At 50.2% G+C, this 14,021-nt stretch overlaps 1 protein-coding gene across 13 annotated transcripts in view; it reads right to left on the bottom strand.

Annotated features, from left to right (window-relative positions):
* Nucleotides 1-14,021, bottom strand: part of ERCC1 (ERCC excision repair 1, endonuclease non-catalytic subunit) — a 72,510-nt gene that overhangs the window by 14,747 nt on the left and 43,742 nt on the right. For 3 of the 13 annotated variants that reach the window (XM_063701458.1, XM_063701456.1, XM_063701451.1), the window contains exons 1-2: nucleotides 1,524-1,542; nucleotides 1,217-1,328 (exon numbers count right to left, since the gene is read on the bottom strand). In XM_063701458.1, coding sequence (XP_063557528.1) covers nucleotides 1,217-1,328; nucleotides 1,524-1,540 — 129 coding nt within the window. In that variant the 5' untranslated portion in view covers nucleotides 1,541-1,542. Of the gene's footprint in view, nucleotides 1-1,216; nucleotides 1,329-1,523; nucleotides 1,625-1,703; nucleotides 2,220-2,261; nucleotides 2,453-14,021 lie in introns of those variants that run through there. The other 10 variants (XM_055369740.2, XM_055369739.2, XM_063701455.1 and 7 more) reach the window with 8 other exon arrangements.

The raw sequence follows: 14,021 nt of genomic DNA on the forward strand, positions 1-14,021 counted from the left end.
ACCCTTGGACCACTGAAGTCAATTCCTCACCAGCTCCTTGCCCACACCCTCGCCCCCTGGAAGTCTGTCCCCTAACTAAGTCCTCATGTCCCTCCTCTGCTCAGAGCTGGTGGGTGGCTCCTGCCTCAGAGTGAAAGCCAAAGCTGTCACCATCACCCACAAGGCTCTAGATCTGTCCCTGCTCCTTGCCTCAGAAACTACACCTTCTACCACTTCTCCCTTGCTTTCTCTACTCCAGCCCCACCGGACTTCGTGCTGCCCTTGAACACGGCAGGCTCTCTCTGACCTCAGGGCTTTGGCACTGGCTGTTCCCTCTACCCCAGATGTCGCCATGGCTCACTCCCTCACCTCTTTCACGTCTCTACCAAGATGTCACCTCCTCAGAGAGGCCCTCCCTTGACCTTCCTATCTAAAGTAGGAAGGGGCCAGGCATGGTGGCTCATGCCTGTACATCCCAGCACTTTGGGAGGCCGAGGTGGGCGGATCACTTGAGGTTCCAGACCAGCCTGACCAACATGGTGAAACCCGTCTCTACTAAAAATACAAAAATTAGCCAGGCGCGCTCCTGTAATCCCAGTTACTCAGGAGGCTGAGGCAGGAGAATTGCTTGAACCCAGGAGGCAGAGGTTGCAGTGAGCTGAGATGGTGCCAGTGCACTCCAGCCTGGGCAACAGAGCGAGACTCTGTCTCAAAAATAAATAAATAAATAAATAAACAAATAAATAAATAAATAGAGTAGGAAGGTCCTCCCCCCATCACGCCCTATATCCTTAGCCCACTTTCCTTTTCTTCATAGCCAATGCTCATCACCCGTCGATTGTTTTCCCTTGGGAAGGAGATTTCAATATTGCCAGGTCCTTCCATTTACCAAAATATGTCTAAAGTGTAGATTTTTTTAAGATTGCAAAACCTGGCGATTCTTAAACACGAGCAATAAATTCATGTCTTGAAAAATCAGGGTGCTGGCCTCGTAAAACACATCAGGGGCTACCTGCTGAATGCCAGTGTCTGGCCTCTGCCTTAGCCCTCTCTTAGAACCACCCATCCATTTCACAGATGGGGAAACTGGGACCTGGGGAGGACCAAGGACTGTTTCCCCAAGTCGTCCGTGGCCCCCAAATCCACTAACCCACACCCTGGTCCCACAGGCCCCATCCTATCCTCTTCTTCCTAACACCCCCCAGCCTCCCAGGGGCCCCGCATCTCCTTGTCCTACCACTCCAGGAGGGATCTCATCCTCGTCGAGGGGTATCACAAATTTCTTCCTTGCTGGCGGCCCTGAGGGCTGGGGCACCCCCTCTTTGTCCTTCCCAGGGTCCATCTGGAGCCTGAAAGGGAAGGTGCCAGGAGCGAGTGAGCCACTGGCGTCTACGTTCTCATCCCCCAGCAGGAACCCCCCACTCACAGCCGTCCCCCACAAAACTCCGAGAGCTCCATAGCGTCAGGTCCCCAACACCCAGCGCTAGAGGCTCTGTAACGCCACGCCCCTTTGACCTCCACCTTCGGCTCGCCCCGCCCCTTACAGGTCCACAAGTCCCATCGCTCCGCCCCTCGCCCCCACCGTCCCCCGCCTTCCGTTCGTTCGGCCCCCGGGGCTAGCATCTGGACGCCCTCCCCACGCCTGGCCTTGTCCATCTCTCAGACTCGGCAATGATTGGCTTCCGCGGCTGCCAATCTCCACCCGCAGTCTCCGCCTCCCGCACCTGTGGTCCGGGCCTCAAGGTTTCAGCGCCGCGAGGCCTCACCTGCTGGTCTTGGAGCCTCAAGGGAAAGACTGCAGAGGGATCGAGGCGGCCCACCGCCAGCACGGCCAGCGCGGCCCAGGGCTCGCAGCACTTCCGGCCTCTCTGGCCCCGCTCCCCAGGAGAGTAGAGCATAGAGCAGGGCGATCTCTATACAACTCTCTATGGTCCTGGAGGACCGCGGAGGTAGTGGGAGGAGAGAGATGTGGCCTCGGAGGATCTGGCTCCCAAACTGTTAAGTTCCAAAGCCCTTACTGAGCGCTTCTGTGTGCCCGGAATCCTGGCAGGGCTCAGTGGAGAACAGATCGCAGGAGATCCAACTTGGTCCCTCCTCTCAGTAAGGAGAGACTTAAGTTTGAATCCAACTCAGACATTGACCTGGCCTTAGTTTCCTCATTCACTCATTTATTCCACACCTATTCCCCCCACGCGCTTCCTCTCTTCCCGGTCCTGTGCGAGTCCGTGCTGGTGACACAGCAGTGACCAACGACAGCCCCGTGTTGTCCTCCCGGAGCTTACGGTTCAGTAAGGGACACAGACACGTTCCCAGTGATGACCCAGAATGGGCAGGTCTGGGATGGCAGATCCCGGGAGAGCCGTGGGATGGGGGTCGGGGGAGCGCCTGACTCAGCCCCGGAGTCCGGAAGGGCTTCCTGGAGGAAGGGACATCTGAGCAGGGGCCTGGCTGATGAGTTAGTATTAGTCACTTCCTGAAAGGATAGTATCACACTGTTCTAACTTGCAGCTCTCTGATTACTAAGGAAATGGAATGTTTTTTGTGAATGTATTGGTCTTGTAAATTTTGTCTTTTGTGAATTGCTTGCTCATATTCCTTGTCCATTTTTAAAATGGGTTGTATGGCTTTTTTATTACTATTAATTTCTAGGGGTACTTTATGGATTCTGATTCTAATCCTTAGTTACCTATATTGCAAACATTTCCTCCTAGTTTCTACTTTGGGCTTTAACTTTAGTTATTTTTGGCACAGAAGTTATTTGTGTTTATGCGCAACTATTTATCAATCTGTTCCGTTCTGACTTTTGCTTTTGGTGTGTTAAGAGCCCTGCCATAACCCAGGGTCATAATGATAAATTCTTTTTTTTCTTTTTTTTTTTTTCGAGACGGAGTTTCGCTCTTGTTACCCAGGCTGGAGTGCAATGGCGCGATCTCAGTTCACTGCACCTCCACCTCCCGGGTTCAAGCGATTCTCCTGCCTCCTTAGTAGCTGGGATTACAGGCATGTGCCACCATGCCCGGCTAATTTTTTTTTTTTTTTTTTTTTTTTTTTTTTTTGTATTTTTAGTAGAGACGGGGTTTCACCATGTTGGCCAGGCTGGTCTCAAACTCCTGACCTCAGCTGATCCACCTGCCTCAGCCTCCCAAAGTGCTGGGATTACAGTGCACGGCTATAATGATATATTCTATCATTTCTTTTATCTACGTAAAAGATAAAAGCCCCGTGTTGTCCTCCCAGAGCTTAAGGTTCAGTGAGGGACACAGACAGTGATGACCTAGAATGAGCAGGTCATCTGGCTTTAATCTATGTAAGATTTATTTATTTATTTATTATTTTTTGAGATGGAGTTTTGCTCTTGTTGCCTAGGCTGGAGTGCGATGGAGCAATCTAGGCTCACTGCAACCTCCGCCACCCACATTCAAGCAGTTCTCCTGCCTCAGCCTCCCAAGTAGCTGGGATTACAGGCGCCCGCCCCGCTAACTTTTGTATTTTTAGTAGAGACGGAGTTTCACTATGTTGGCCCTGCTGGTCTCGAACTCTTGACCTCAAGTGATCTGCCCACCTCAGCCTCCCAAAATGCTGGGATTACAAGCATGAGCCACGGTGCCTGGCCAAGATTTATTTTTGAAAGTGCACCGAGGTTGTTGTTTATGAGTGATGTAACCAATTGTCTCAAGTTGACCAAAGGTAGATCTTTTCTCCACTGTTCTGAAATTCTACCTTTATCACATACCAAATTCCCATACACACACGTCTATTTCTGACATTTCTGTTATGTTCATTGATCTTTTTATTTATTCTTGCCTGCATGTACATGACATCCCTCTGTTTCTTCACATCAGTCTTTCATCTATGGGTATCTATCTGTGTCTACATTTTCCCGTTTTACTTAATTTTTTTTTTTTTTTTTTTTCTGGGCATGGTGGCTAATGCCTGTAATCCTAGCACTTTGGGAGGCCTAGGCGGGTGGATCACCTGAGGTCGGGAGTTCGAGACCAGCCTGACCAACATGGAGAAATCCCATCTCTATTAAAAATACAAAATTAGAGTCCCGGCGTGGTGGCTCACGCCTGTAATCCCAGCACTTTGGGAGGCCGAGACAGGCGGATCACGAGGTCAGGAGTTCAAGACCAGCCTGGCCAATATGGTGAAACCCCGTCTTTACTAAAAATACTAAAATTAGCTGGGCGTGGTAGCACGCACCTGTAGTCCCAGCTACTCAGGAGGCTAGGCAGAAGAATCGCTTGAACCCGGGAGGCGGAGGCTGCAGTCAGCCGAGATTGTGCCACTGGACTCCAGCCTGGGTGACAGAGCCAGACTCTGTCTCAAAAAAACAAAACAAAACAAAACAAAAACAAAAAACAAAATTAGCTGGGCATGGTGGCACATGCCTGTAATCCCAGCTACTCAGAAGGCTGAGGCAGGAGAATCGCTTGAACCCTGGAGGCAAAGGTTGCGGTGAGCTGAGATCGCACCATTGCACTCCAGCCTGGGCAACAAGAGTGAAACTCCATCTCAAAAAAAAAAAAAGAAAAATTTTTTTTGAGACAAGGTCTTGATCTATTGCCCAGATTTATTGTCCTGAATCTTGCTCACCTCAAATGCCTTTTTCTTTTCACCCTAACAATTGAAATCCAGAATTCTAGGCTGGGTGCGGTGGCTCATGCCTGTAATCCCAACAATTTAGGAGGCCAAGGTGGGCAGATTGCTTGGGCTCCAGAGTTCAAGAGCAGCCTGGGCAACATGACAAAACCCCATCTCTAGAAAAAAACACAAAAATTGGCTGGGCAAGGTAGCTCATGCCTGTAATCCCAGCACTTTGGAAAGCTGAGGCAGGAGAATCACTTGAACCCGGGAGGTGGAGGTTGTAGTGAGCCAAGATCACGCAATTGTACTCCAGCCTGGGCGACAAAAGCGAAGCTCCATCTCAAAAAAAAAAAAAAAAAAGCTATGTGTGTTGGTGTGCACCTGTAGTCCCAGATACTCAGGAGGCTGAGGAGGGAGAATTGCTTGAGCCCAGGAGGCAGAGGCTGCAGTGAGCTGCGATTGTGCCACTGCACTCCAGCCTGGGTGACAGAGTGAGACCAAAAACAAACAAAACAAAACAAAACAAAAAAGAAAAGAAAGGAAAGAAAAAGGAAATCCAGAATCCTAGGTTCTTAGTATTGTTTCTTGCAATGTTAGAAGATATAGGGGCCAGGAGAGGTGGCTCACGCCTAGTAGAAAGGAAGGAGAATCAGTCTAATAGTCTCATCACTAGGTATAATTTTCCCCCAGGAGGCCGGGCACAGTGGCTCACGCCTGTAATCTCAGCACTTTGGGAGGCCGAGGCAGGTGGATCACGAGGTCAGGAGTTCAAAACCAGCCTGGCCAAGATGATGAAACCTTGTCTCTACTTAAAAAATACAAAAAAAAATTAGCCGGGCGTGGTGGCGGACGCCTGTAATCCCAGCTACTCGGGAGGCTGAGACAGAGAATTGCTTGAACCCAGGAGGCAGAGGTTGCAGTGAGCCGAGATTACGCCACTGCACTCTAGCCTGGGCGACAGAGCGAGACTCCGTCTCAAAAAACGAAAAAAAGAAAACATGAAATATGCCTCTGTATCCAAGACCATACAGCGATTCTAGAAGTAGGTCATCCCAAGTAGAAGGGCTTGTGACTCAGTTATCCCCTTGGGGAATGGAATTGCCAGACTTAACCCTGCAACTCCTGCGTTTTCTGCCAGGGGGCGATGGTGCGCCACAAGAGGATTGGAAGTGTTGGGGAGCCGGGGCCTCTCTGCTCCGCGTGAACCCAGCGGGGGCAGGACCCCCTAGAAGGCGGCCCATTCCCCGCTCCCGATTCATTTCCTTGAAGCAGAAGTGCGGTAAAGGGCCCGCCGCCTGCGATCAGTGGAATTCTGAATCGGTTAACATCAGTTAAGAGAAAGGGGAAAAAGTTGCCCTGGGTTCTACGTTATTTCCAAGTTGGCAAGTTGGATGTTGGATTTCTACCCTCAGTTTCTTTTCTTTTTTTCTCTTTCTTTCTTTCTTTCTTTCTTTCTTTCTTTCTTTCTTTCTTTCTTTCTTTCTTTCTTTTCTTTTCTTTTCTTTCTTTCTTTCTTTCTTTCTTTCTTTCTTTCTTTCTTTCTTTCTTTCCTTTCTTTCTCTCTCTCTCTCTCTCTCTCTCTCTCTCTCTCTCTCTCTTTCTTTCTTTCTTTCTTTCTTTTCTTTCTTTCTTTTTGAGACGGAGTCTCTGTCACCCAGGCTAGAGTGCGGTGGTGCGATCACACCTCACTGCAGCCTCAACCTCCCGGGCTCAGATGATCCTCCCACATCAGCTTACCGAGTAGCTGGACCACAGGCGCGCGCCACCACGCCTGGCCAACTTTTGTATTTTTTTCGTAGAGGCGTGGGGGGGGGGGGGGGGCGGTCTCACTATAGCCCAGTCTGGTCTCGAACTCCTGGGCTCAAGCGATCCTTCCTTCTCGCCCTCCCAAAGTGTCGGGATTACTGTAGTGAGCCACTGCTCCCAGCCTAAGCTGTTTCAAAACTAAACTTTGGAATCCCGGATTCGAATCTCCCCGGCTCCCAGAGTTGCGCGTTCGAATCCCCCAGCCGTATCCAAGCTCCGATTCCGCCTCTTTCTTCCAAACGCCCCAAGTTCCAGAATTCAGCCGCAACTCCAGTTTGGGCCACTCCCCAGCTACGGCCCCTGCTCCCATCCCAAACCTTCCCCTCCTCTCAACTTCGAGCCCTTTGTTCGCCCCAGAACGGGTGAGGTGGGGACGGAGACTGTAAGGACGGGACCCTCACCGCCAATTCCGCCAAAGGGGACCTGAACGGGGGACGGAGAGCAGCCCGGCCGAAGGCTCTGGAAGCGGGCACCGCCGGGGGGCGCAGTGACCAGGCTGGCGTCCCCTCCCGCCTCTAAACTTAGCCGCGGTGACGCGCGGCCCGGCGATCGCGGCGGGGCCGGGGACGCAGGGGGGCCCGAGTGGAGGGGGGCGGCTCGGCTCGGCGAGCCTCTATTTATAGCGCCCGGAGCCCGAAATAGCGCGGAGCGGAGCGGCCGGGATGACGCGGGAGCCGCCGGGGGCTGACTCACCCGGCCCCAAGCGGAGGCCCCCGGATGGGGGGCAGTGGAGGCGCTAGCCCCTACTCCGCGTCCTCCCGGGCACCTTTTTTGGTGGGACATCCCAAGTCTCCGCTGGAGAGGCTGTGGATGGATGTACAGCAAAGGAAAGATCTACAGCATGAGAGACTGAGGTTGGATCAGAAGTGGGACTTCCACACACACAAAAAAACCCCAGAACCGGGCCGGGCGCGGTGGCTCCCGCCTGTAATCTCAGCACTTTGAGAAGCCAAGGAGGGCAGATCACCTGAGGTCAGGAGGTTGAGACCAGCCTGGCCAGCATGATGAAACCTCATCTCTACTAAAAATACAAAATTAGCCAGGCGTGGTGGCGCATGCCTATATTCACAGCTACTCGGGAGGCTGAGGCAGGAGAATCGCTTGAACGTGGGAGACAGAGGTTGCAGTGAGCCAAGATCGCGCCACTGCACTCCAGCCTGGGCAAAAACAGCGAAACTCCATCTCAAAAAAAGAAAGAAAGAAGGAAAGAAAAATAAAGACAGAATGGAGGACCTATTTATACAAAATGAGAAAGGCGGAAAGAGGGGAGGTGAACCAGATATACACACTTGTTTCTCACCAGCAAGAGAACTGGGATGTTCTGGAGGCAAAGGAATGGACTCAGTGACCCTGGGTAGTTGCCATTCCAGAGCACATGCCATTCTCCACTTGTCACGATTTCTTGCATACTGTTCCCATTCCCTAGAATGTTCTTCCTTGCCTTCTCAGCCTTGAGAACTCATGTACCTCCAGGACCTGGTGCCCAGGGCAATTCCTTTATTTTATTATTATTATTATTATTATTATTATTATTATTATTATTATTATTAATTATTTGAGACAGAGTCTCGCTCTGTCACCCAGGCTGTAGTGCAGTGGCATGATCACGATTCACTGCAACTTCCGCCTCCCAGGTTCAAGTGATTCTCCTGCCTCAGCCTCCTGAGTAGCTGGGACTACAGGCGCATGCCACCACACCCAGCTAATTTTTTATTTTTAGTAGAGATGGGGTTTCACCATGTTGGCCAGGCTGGTTTCGAACTCCTGACCTCAGGTGATCCACCCGCCTCAGCCTCCCAAAGTGATGGGATTACAGGCATGAGCCACCGTGTCCAGCCGGAGCTATTCCTCAAATAAAAACTCCGTGACCCACTGAACTGGGAGCCCCATAAGGGCAGGGTCAAGGCCATCTCAGTCATCGCCTTGCCCCCAGCACTGCCCAGCACAGGACAGGCCTTGGGATAAATTAACTGCATGAATAAAAGGTGCCGGTGATAAAATAAAATGACATTTCCCAAGTTATAATAGCAAATGTTGATTGCATGCTCTGTGACTGGCACGCATGATTCTGAGCCTTATCTCCTGTGGGCCTCGCTGCAGCCCTGCAGGGATGTACTTTTATTATTATTGTCACCGCCATCCCTATGTTAGAGATGAAGACAACAGGCCCAAAGGGGCTAAAAGTACTGGATCTCACTGCTTGCACTCAGAGCTTTCTCTTAAACCTAGGTCACCTTGGCTCCAAAGGTGTTCAGTTTCCAGCATACATACATCTGGGTCCTGTGGAACCAAAAGCTAGGGAGTGAGTCTCAGCCTGCAGCCCAAAGAACCTTAGGGGGTTCCCCAGCACCCCTTTGGGGGTCTACAAGTACAAAATTATTATCATAAGCGGGGTGCGGTGGCTCATGCCTGTAATCCCAGCACTTTGGGAGGCTGAGGCATCAGGCGGATCACGTGAGGTCAGGAGTTTGAGACCAGCCTGGCAAACATGGCAAAACCCCATCTCTACTAAAAATACAAAAAATTAGCCGGGCATGGTGGTGGGTGCCTGTGATTCCAGCTACTTGGGAGGCTGAGGTGGGAGAATTGGGAGACGAAGTTTGCAGTGAGCTGAGATTGGGCCACTGCACTCCAGCCTGGGCAACAGAGCAAGACCTCGTCTCAAAAAAAAATTATTATCATAATAATATTGACATAATATATGATACACCATAATAATAATACTTAGTTGGGGGGTGGGGTCTCAGCCTTCCCCAGGCTGGAGTGCAGTGGCGCGATCTTGGCTTACTGCAACCTCCACCTCCCGTGTTCAAGCGATTCTCCCGCCTCAGCCTCCCAAGTAGCTGAGACTACAGTCATGCACCACCATGCCCGGCTAATTTTTTTGTATTTTTAGTAGAAACGGGGTTTCACCATATCAGCCAGCGCAGTTTCCATGATATTGCAACAGACCAAACGCAGACACACACGTGAGGACCCAGCTGTCTTCTGTTAAGCCTGACGTGAAAGTGATTTGCAAAAATTAAAACGATGCCCTTCCTCTCACTAAGTTTTTGTTTCAGGCTGTGCATGGTGGTACATGCCTGTAATTCCAGGACTTTGGGAGGTCAAGGTGGGAGAATGGCTTAAGCCCAGGAGTTCAAGACCAGCCTGGAGGGCCAGGAGCAGTGGCTCATGCCTGTAATCCCAGCACTTTGGGAGACTGAGGCGGTGGATCACCTGAGGTCGGGAGTTCAAGACCAGCCTGACCAACACGGAGAAACCCATCTCTACTAAAAATACAAAAATTAGCCAGGTGTGGTGGCACACGCCTGTGATCCCAGCTACTTGGGAGGCTAAGGCAGGAGAATCACTTGAACCCAGGAGGTGGAGGCTGCAATGAGCCAAGATCGTGCCATTGCACTCCAGCCTGAGCAACAAGAGTGAAACTCCATCTCAAAAAAAAAAAAAAAAAAAAAAAAAAAAAACCAGCCTGGGCAACTTAGGAAGACCCCTATCTCTACAAAAAATGTTAAAATGAGCTGCGCTTGGTGGCGCGTGCCTACGTTCTCAGCTGCTTGGGAGGTTGAGGTGGGAGGATCACTTGAGCCTAGCAGGTGGAGGCTGCAGTGAGTCTTAATTATACCCCTGCACCCCAGCCTGGACAACAGACTGCGAACCTGTCTCAAAAAAATTTTTTTTTATTTTGGAAAACATGGTTATTTTCATGTAAAAGATATAACTTACATTAACATACAATTAATTTTTTATTTTTATTTTTTTTTGAGATGGAATCTCGCTCTGTCGCCCAGCCTGGAGTGCAATGGCGCAATCTTGGCTCGCTGCAACCTCCGCCTCCCGGGTTCAAGCAATTCTCCTGCCTCAGCCTCCCGAGTAGCTGGGACTACAGGCATGTGCCGCCACACCGGGCTAATTTTTCATATTTTTAGTAGTGACGGGATTTCACCATGTTAGCCAGGCTGCTCTCAATCTCCTGACCTCATGATCCACCCGCCTTGGCCTCCCAAAGTGCTGGGATTACAGGCATGAGCCACCGTGCCTGGCCAACACAAAATTAATTTATTAGTATTATTATTAGTTGTTTAGAGATGGGGGTCTTGTTGCGCTGCCCAGGCTGGTCTCAAACTCAAGCGATACTTCCACCCCAGCCTCCCAAGTAGCTAGGATTACAGGTTTACACCACTGCACCCGGCTACTTTTAAATGAATCAACAAATATTTCTAAAATTTCTTAGTTTTGATTTCCAATGCAGTAAATATTGATAGAAATCATACACATCAACAAAAACTCTTTGGGGTCCTCAATACAGTTTTTAAATTTTAGACAGGGTTTCTTTCACTCTGTTGCCCAGGCTGGAGTTCAATGGTGCAGTCATAACTCACTTCGTGCTTTGAACTGGGCTAAAGCAGTCCTCCCACCTCAGCCTCCCAAATAGCTAGGACTACAGGTGCACGCCACCACTCCTGGCTGCTTTTATTTATTTTTGTAGAGACGGGGTCTTGCTATGTTGCCCAGGCAGAGGCCTTCAATAATTAGGAGTGTAAGGGGGCCAGGTGGAGTGGCTCACGCCTGTATTCCCAGCACTTTGGGAGGCCGAGGTGGGCGGATCACACGAGGTTGGGAGTTCGAGACCAGCCTGACCAACATGACCTGACCAACATGGACAAACCCTGTCTCTACTAAAAATACAAAATTAGCCGGGCATGGTGGCACATGCCTCTAATCCCACCTACTCGGGAGGCTGAGGCAGGAGAATCGCTTGAACCTGGGAGGCGGGGTTTGCGGTGAGCCGAGATCGCACCACTGCACTCCAGCCTGGGCAACAAGAATGAAACTCTGTCTCAAAATAAATAAATAAATAAATGTATTAGGCCGGGTGTGGTGGCTCACACCTGTAATCCCAGCACTTTGGGAGAACAAGGCAGGCAGATCACTTGAGGTCAGGAGTTTGAGACCGGCCTGGGCAACGTGGTGAAACCCTGTCTCTACTAAAATTACAAAAATTAAGCCGGGCACAGTGCCTCATGCCTGTAATCCCAGCACTTTGGGAGACCAAGGCAGGTGGATCACCAGAGGTCAGGAGTTCAAGACCAGCCTGGGCAACATGGTGAAACCCCGTCTCTACTAAAAATACAAAAATTAGCCAGGTGTGGTGGCATGTGCCTGGAATCCCAGCTACTTGGGAGGCCAAGGCACGAGAATCGCTTGAACCCGGGAGGTGGAGGTTGCAGTGAGCCGAGATTGCACCATTGTACTCCAGCCTGGGTAACAGAGTGAGAGTCCGTCTCAAAAACAAACAAATTAGCCAGGCATGGTGGTGCACGGATGTAATCCCAGCTACTCAGGACGCTGAGGCCAGAGAATTGCTTGAACCCGGGAGACAGAGGTTGCAGTGAGCCGAAATTGTACCACTGCACTCCAGCCTGGGTGACAGAGCAAGACTCTGTCTTTAAAAAAAAAAAAAAAAAAGAATCAATGAACTAACAATCATACAAACCTGATTAGTGTCATGAAGGACAAGAATGTGGAACATCATTTTAACTTTGAAGGAGAGGACGAGTGGATGGAAGGGTAGGGGAGGTTTCTCTGTCAAAGGAGCATTTAAGGAGAGACCTGGCTGGGCACAGTGGCTCACACCTGTAATCCCAGCACTTTGGGAGGCCAAGGTGGGTGGATCACCTGAGGTCAGGAGTTCGAGACCATCCTGGCTAACATGGTGAAACCCCGTCTCTACTAAAAATACACGCACACAAAAATTAGTCAGGCATGGTGGCATGCGCCTGTAGTCCCAGTTACTCAGGAGGAGGCTGAGGCAGGAGAATCACTTGAACCCGAGAGGCAGAGGTTGCAGTGAGCTGAGATTGTGCCACTGCACTCCAGCCTGGCCAACAGCAAGACTGTCTCACACACACACACAAAAAAAAAAAAAAAAAAAAAGGAAGAAGAAGAAGAGACCTGTCCATGTGCCCTGGCTCACACCTGTAATCCCAGCACTTTGGGAAGCTGAGGCTGGCAGATCGCTTGAGCCCAGGAGTTTGAGACCAGCCTGGGCAACATGGTGAAACACCGTGTCTCTCCAAAAAATACCAAAAAAAAAAAAAAATCGCATGGCTTGGTGGCATGTGCCTGTAGTCCCACGTACTCGGGAGGCTAAGGTGGGAGGATCACTTGAGCCCAAAAAGGTCAAGGCTGCAGAGGGCCATGATCATGACAATGCACTCCAGCCTGGGCAACTGAGTAAAGCCCTATCTCAAAAAAAAGAAAAGAGAATCTATCTGGCAGTTTTCTCTCTTGCCTTCCAATCGTTGCATCTCATTTATTTTTCTTGTCTTACAGCATTTTTTTGTTTTTGTTTTTGTTTCCCGAGACTGAGTCTTGCTCTGTCACCCAGGCTGGAGTGCAGTGGTACGACCTCAGCTCACTGCAACCTTCACCTCCCGGGTTCAAGCAATTCTCCTGCCTCAGCCTCCCGAGCAGCTGGGACTACAGGAGCACATTGCCACACCCGGCCTTTTTTTTTAAATTTTTTTATTTTTATTTTTATTATTTTTTTTGAGACAGAGTTTCGCTCTTGTTGCCCAGGCTGGAGTGCAATAGTGCGATCTTGGCTCACTGCAACCTCTGCCTCCTGGGTTCAAGCGATTCTGCTGTCTCAGCCTCCTGAGTAGCTGGGATTACAGGCATGCACCACCACGCCCGGCTAATTTTTTGTATTTTTTTTTTTAGTAGAGATGGGGTTTTTCCATGTTGGTCGGGCTGGTCTCAAACTACTGACCTCAGGTGATCCACCTGCTTCAGCCTCCCAAAGTGCTGCAATTACAGGCATAAGCCATGGTGCCTGGCCAAATTTTTGTATTTTTAGTAGAGACGAGACGGGGTTTCCCCATGTTGGCCAGGCTGGTCTCAGACTCCTGACTTCATGATCCATCCACCTTGGCCTCCCAAAGTGCTGGGATTACAGGCATGAGCCACTGTGCCAGGCCCGTTTTACAGCATTTCAAACACTTCCAGGACTATGCCGCATAGTAACATTGATTCTCACAGCAGCCCTCCACACTACAACCCTCTGAGATGACTTATCTCACCATGCCCATTTTACAGAGGGAGAAACTGAGGCACAGGGAAGGTAGACTCTTATCCAAGGCCACATAGCAGGTAAACAACCAAACTAGGACTCCAACCAAACCTTGTGCTCTCAGTCTCAGCCTTAAAAGAAAACTCAATAAACATTCTGGCCTTTTTGTTTTTGTTTTGAGACCTTTATTCTGTTACACAGGTTGGAGTGCAGTGTGGTGATCACAGCTCACTGCAGCCTCAAACTCCTAGGCTCAAGCAAACCTCCTACCTCAGCCTCACAAGTAGCTGGGACTATAGGTGTGCACCGCCAGAGCTGGCTATTTTTGTGTAGAGATGGGGTCTCGCTATGTTGCCCAGGCTGCTGATCTCAAACTGCTGGCCTCAAGGGATCCTCCTGCCTCGGACTCCCAAAGTGTTGGGATTACAGGTGTGAGCCTCCATGTTCAGTCCACATTCTGTACTTTTTTTTTTTTTAGATGGAGTCTCACTCTGTCGCCCAGGCTGGAGAGCAGTGGCGCAATCTTGGCTCACTGCAACCTCTGCCTCCCGGATTCAAGCGATTCTTTCAAGTC

Source organism: Gorilla gorilla, chromosome 20 (assembly GCF_029281585.2).
Source record: "Gorilla gorilla gorilla isolate KB3781 chromosome 20, NHGRI_mGorGor1-v2.1_pri, whole genome shotgun sequence".
Lineage (NCBI taxonomy): Eukaryota > Metazoa > Chordata > Mammalia > Primates > Hominidae > Gorilla > Gorilla gorilla.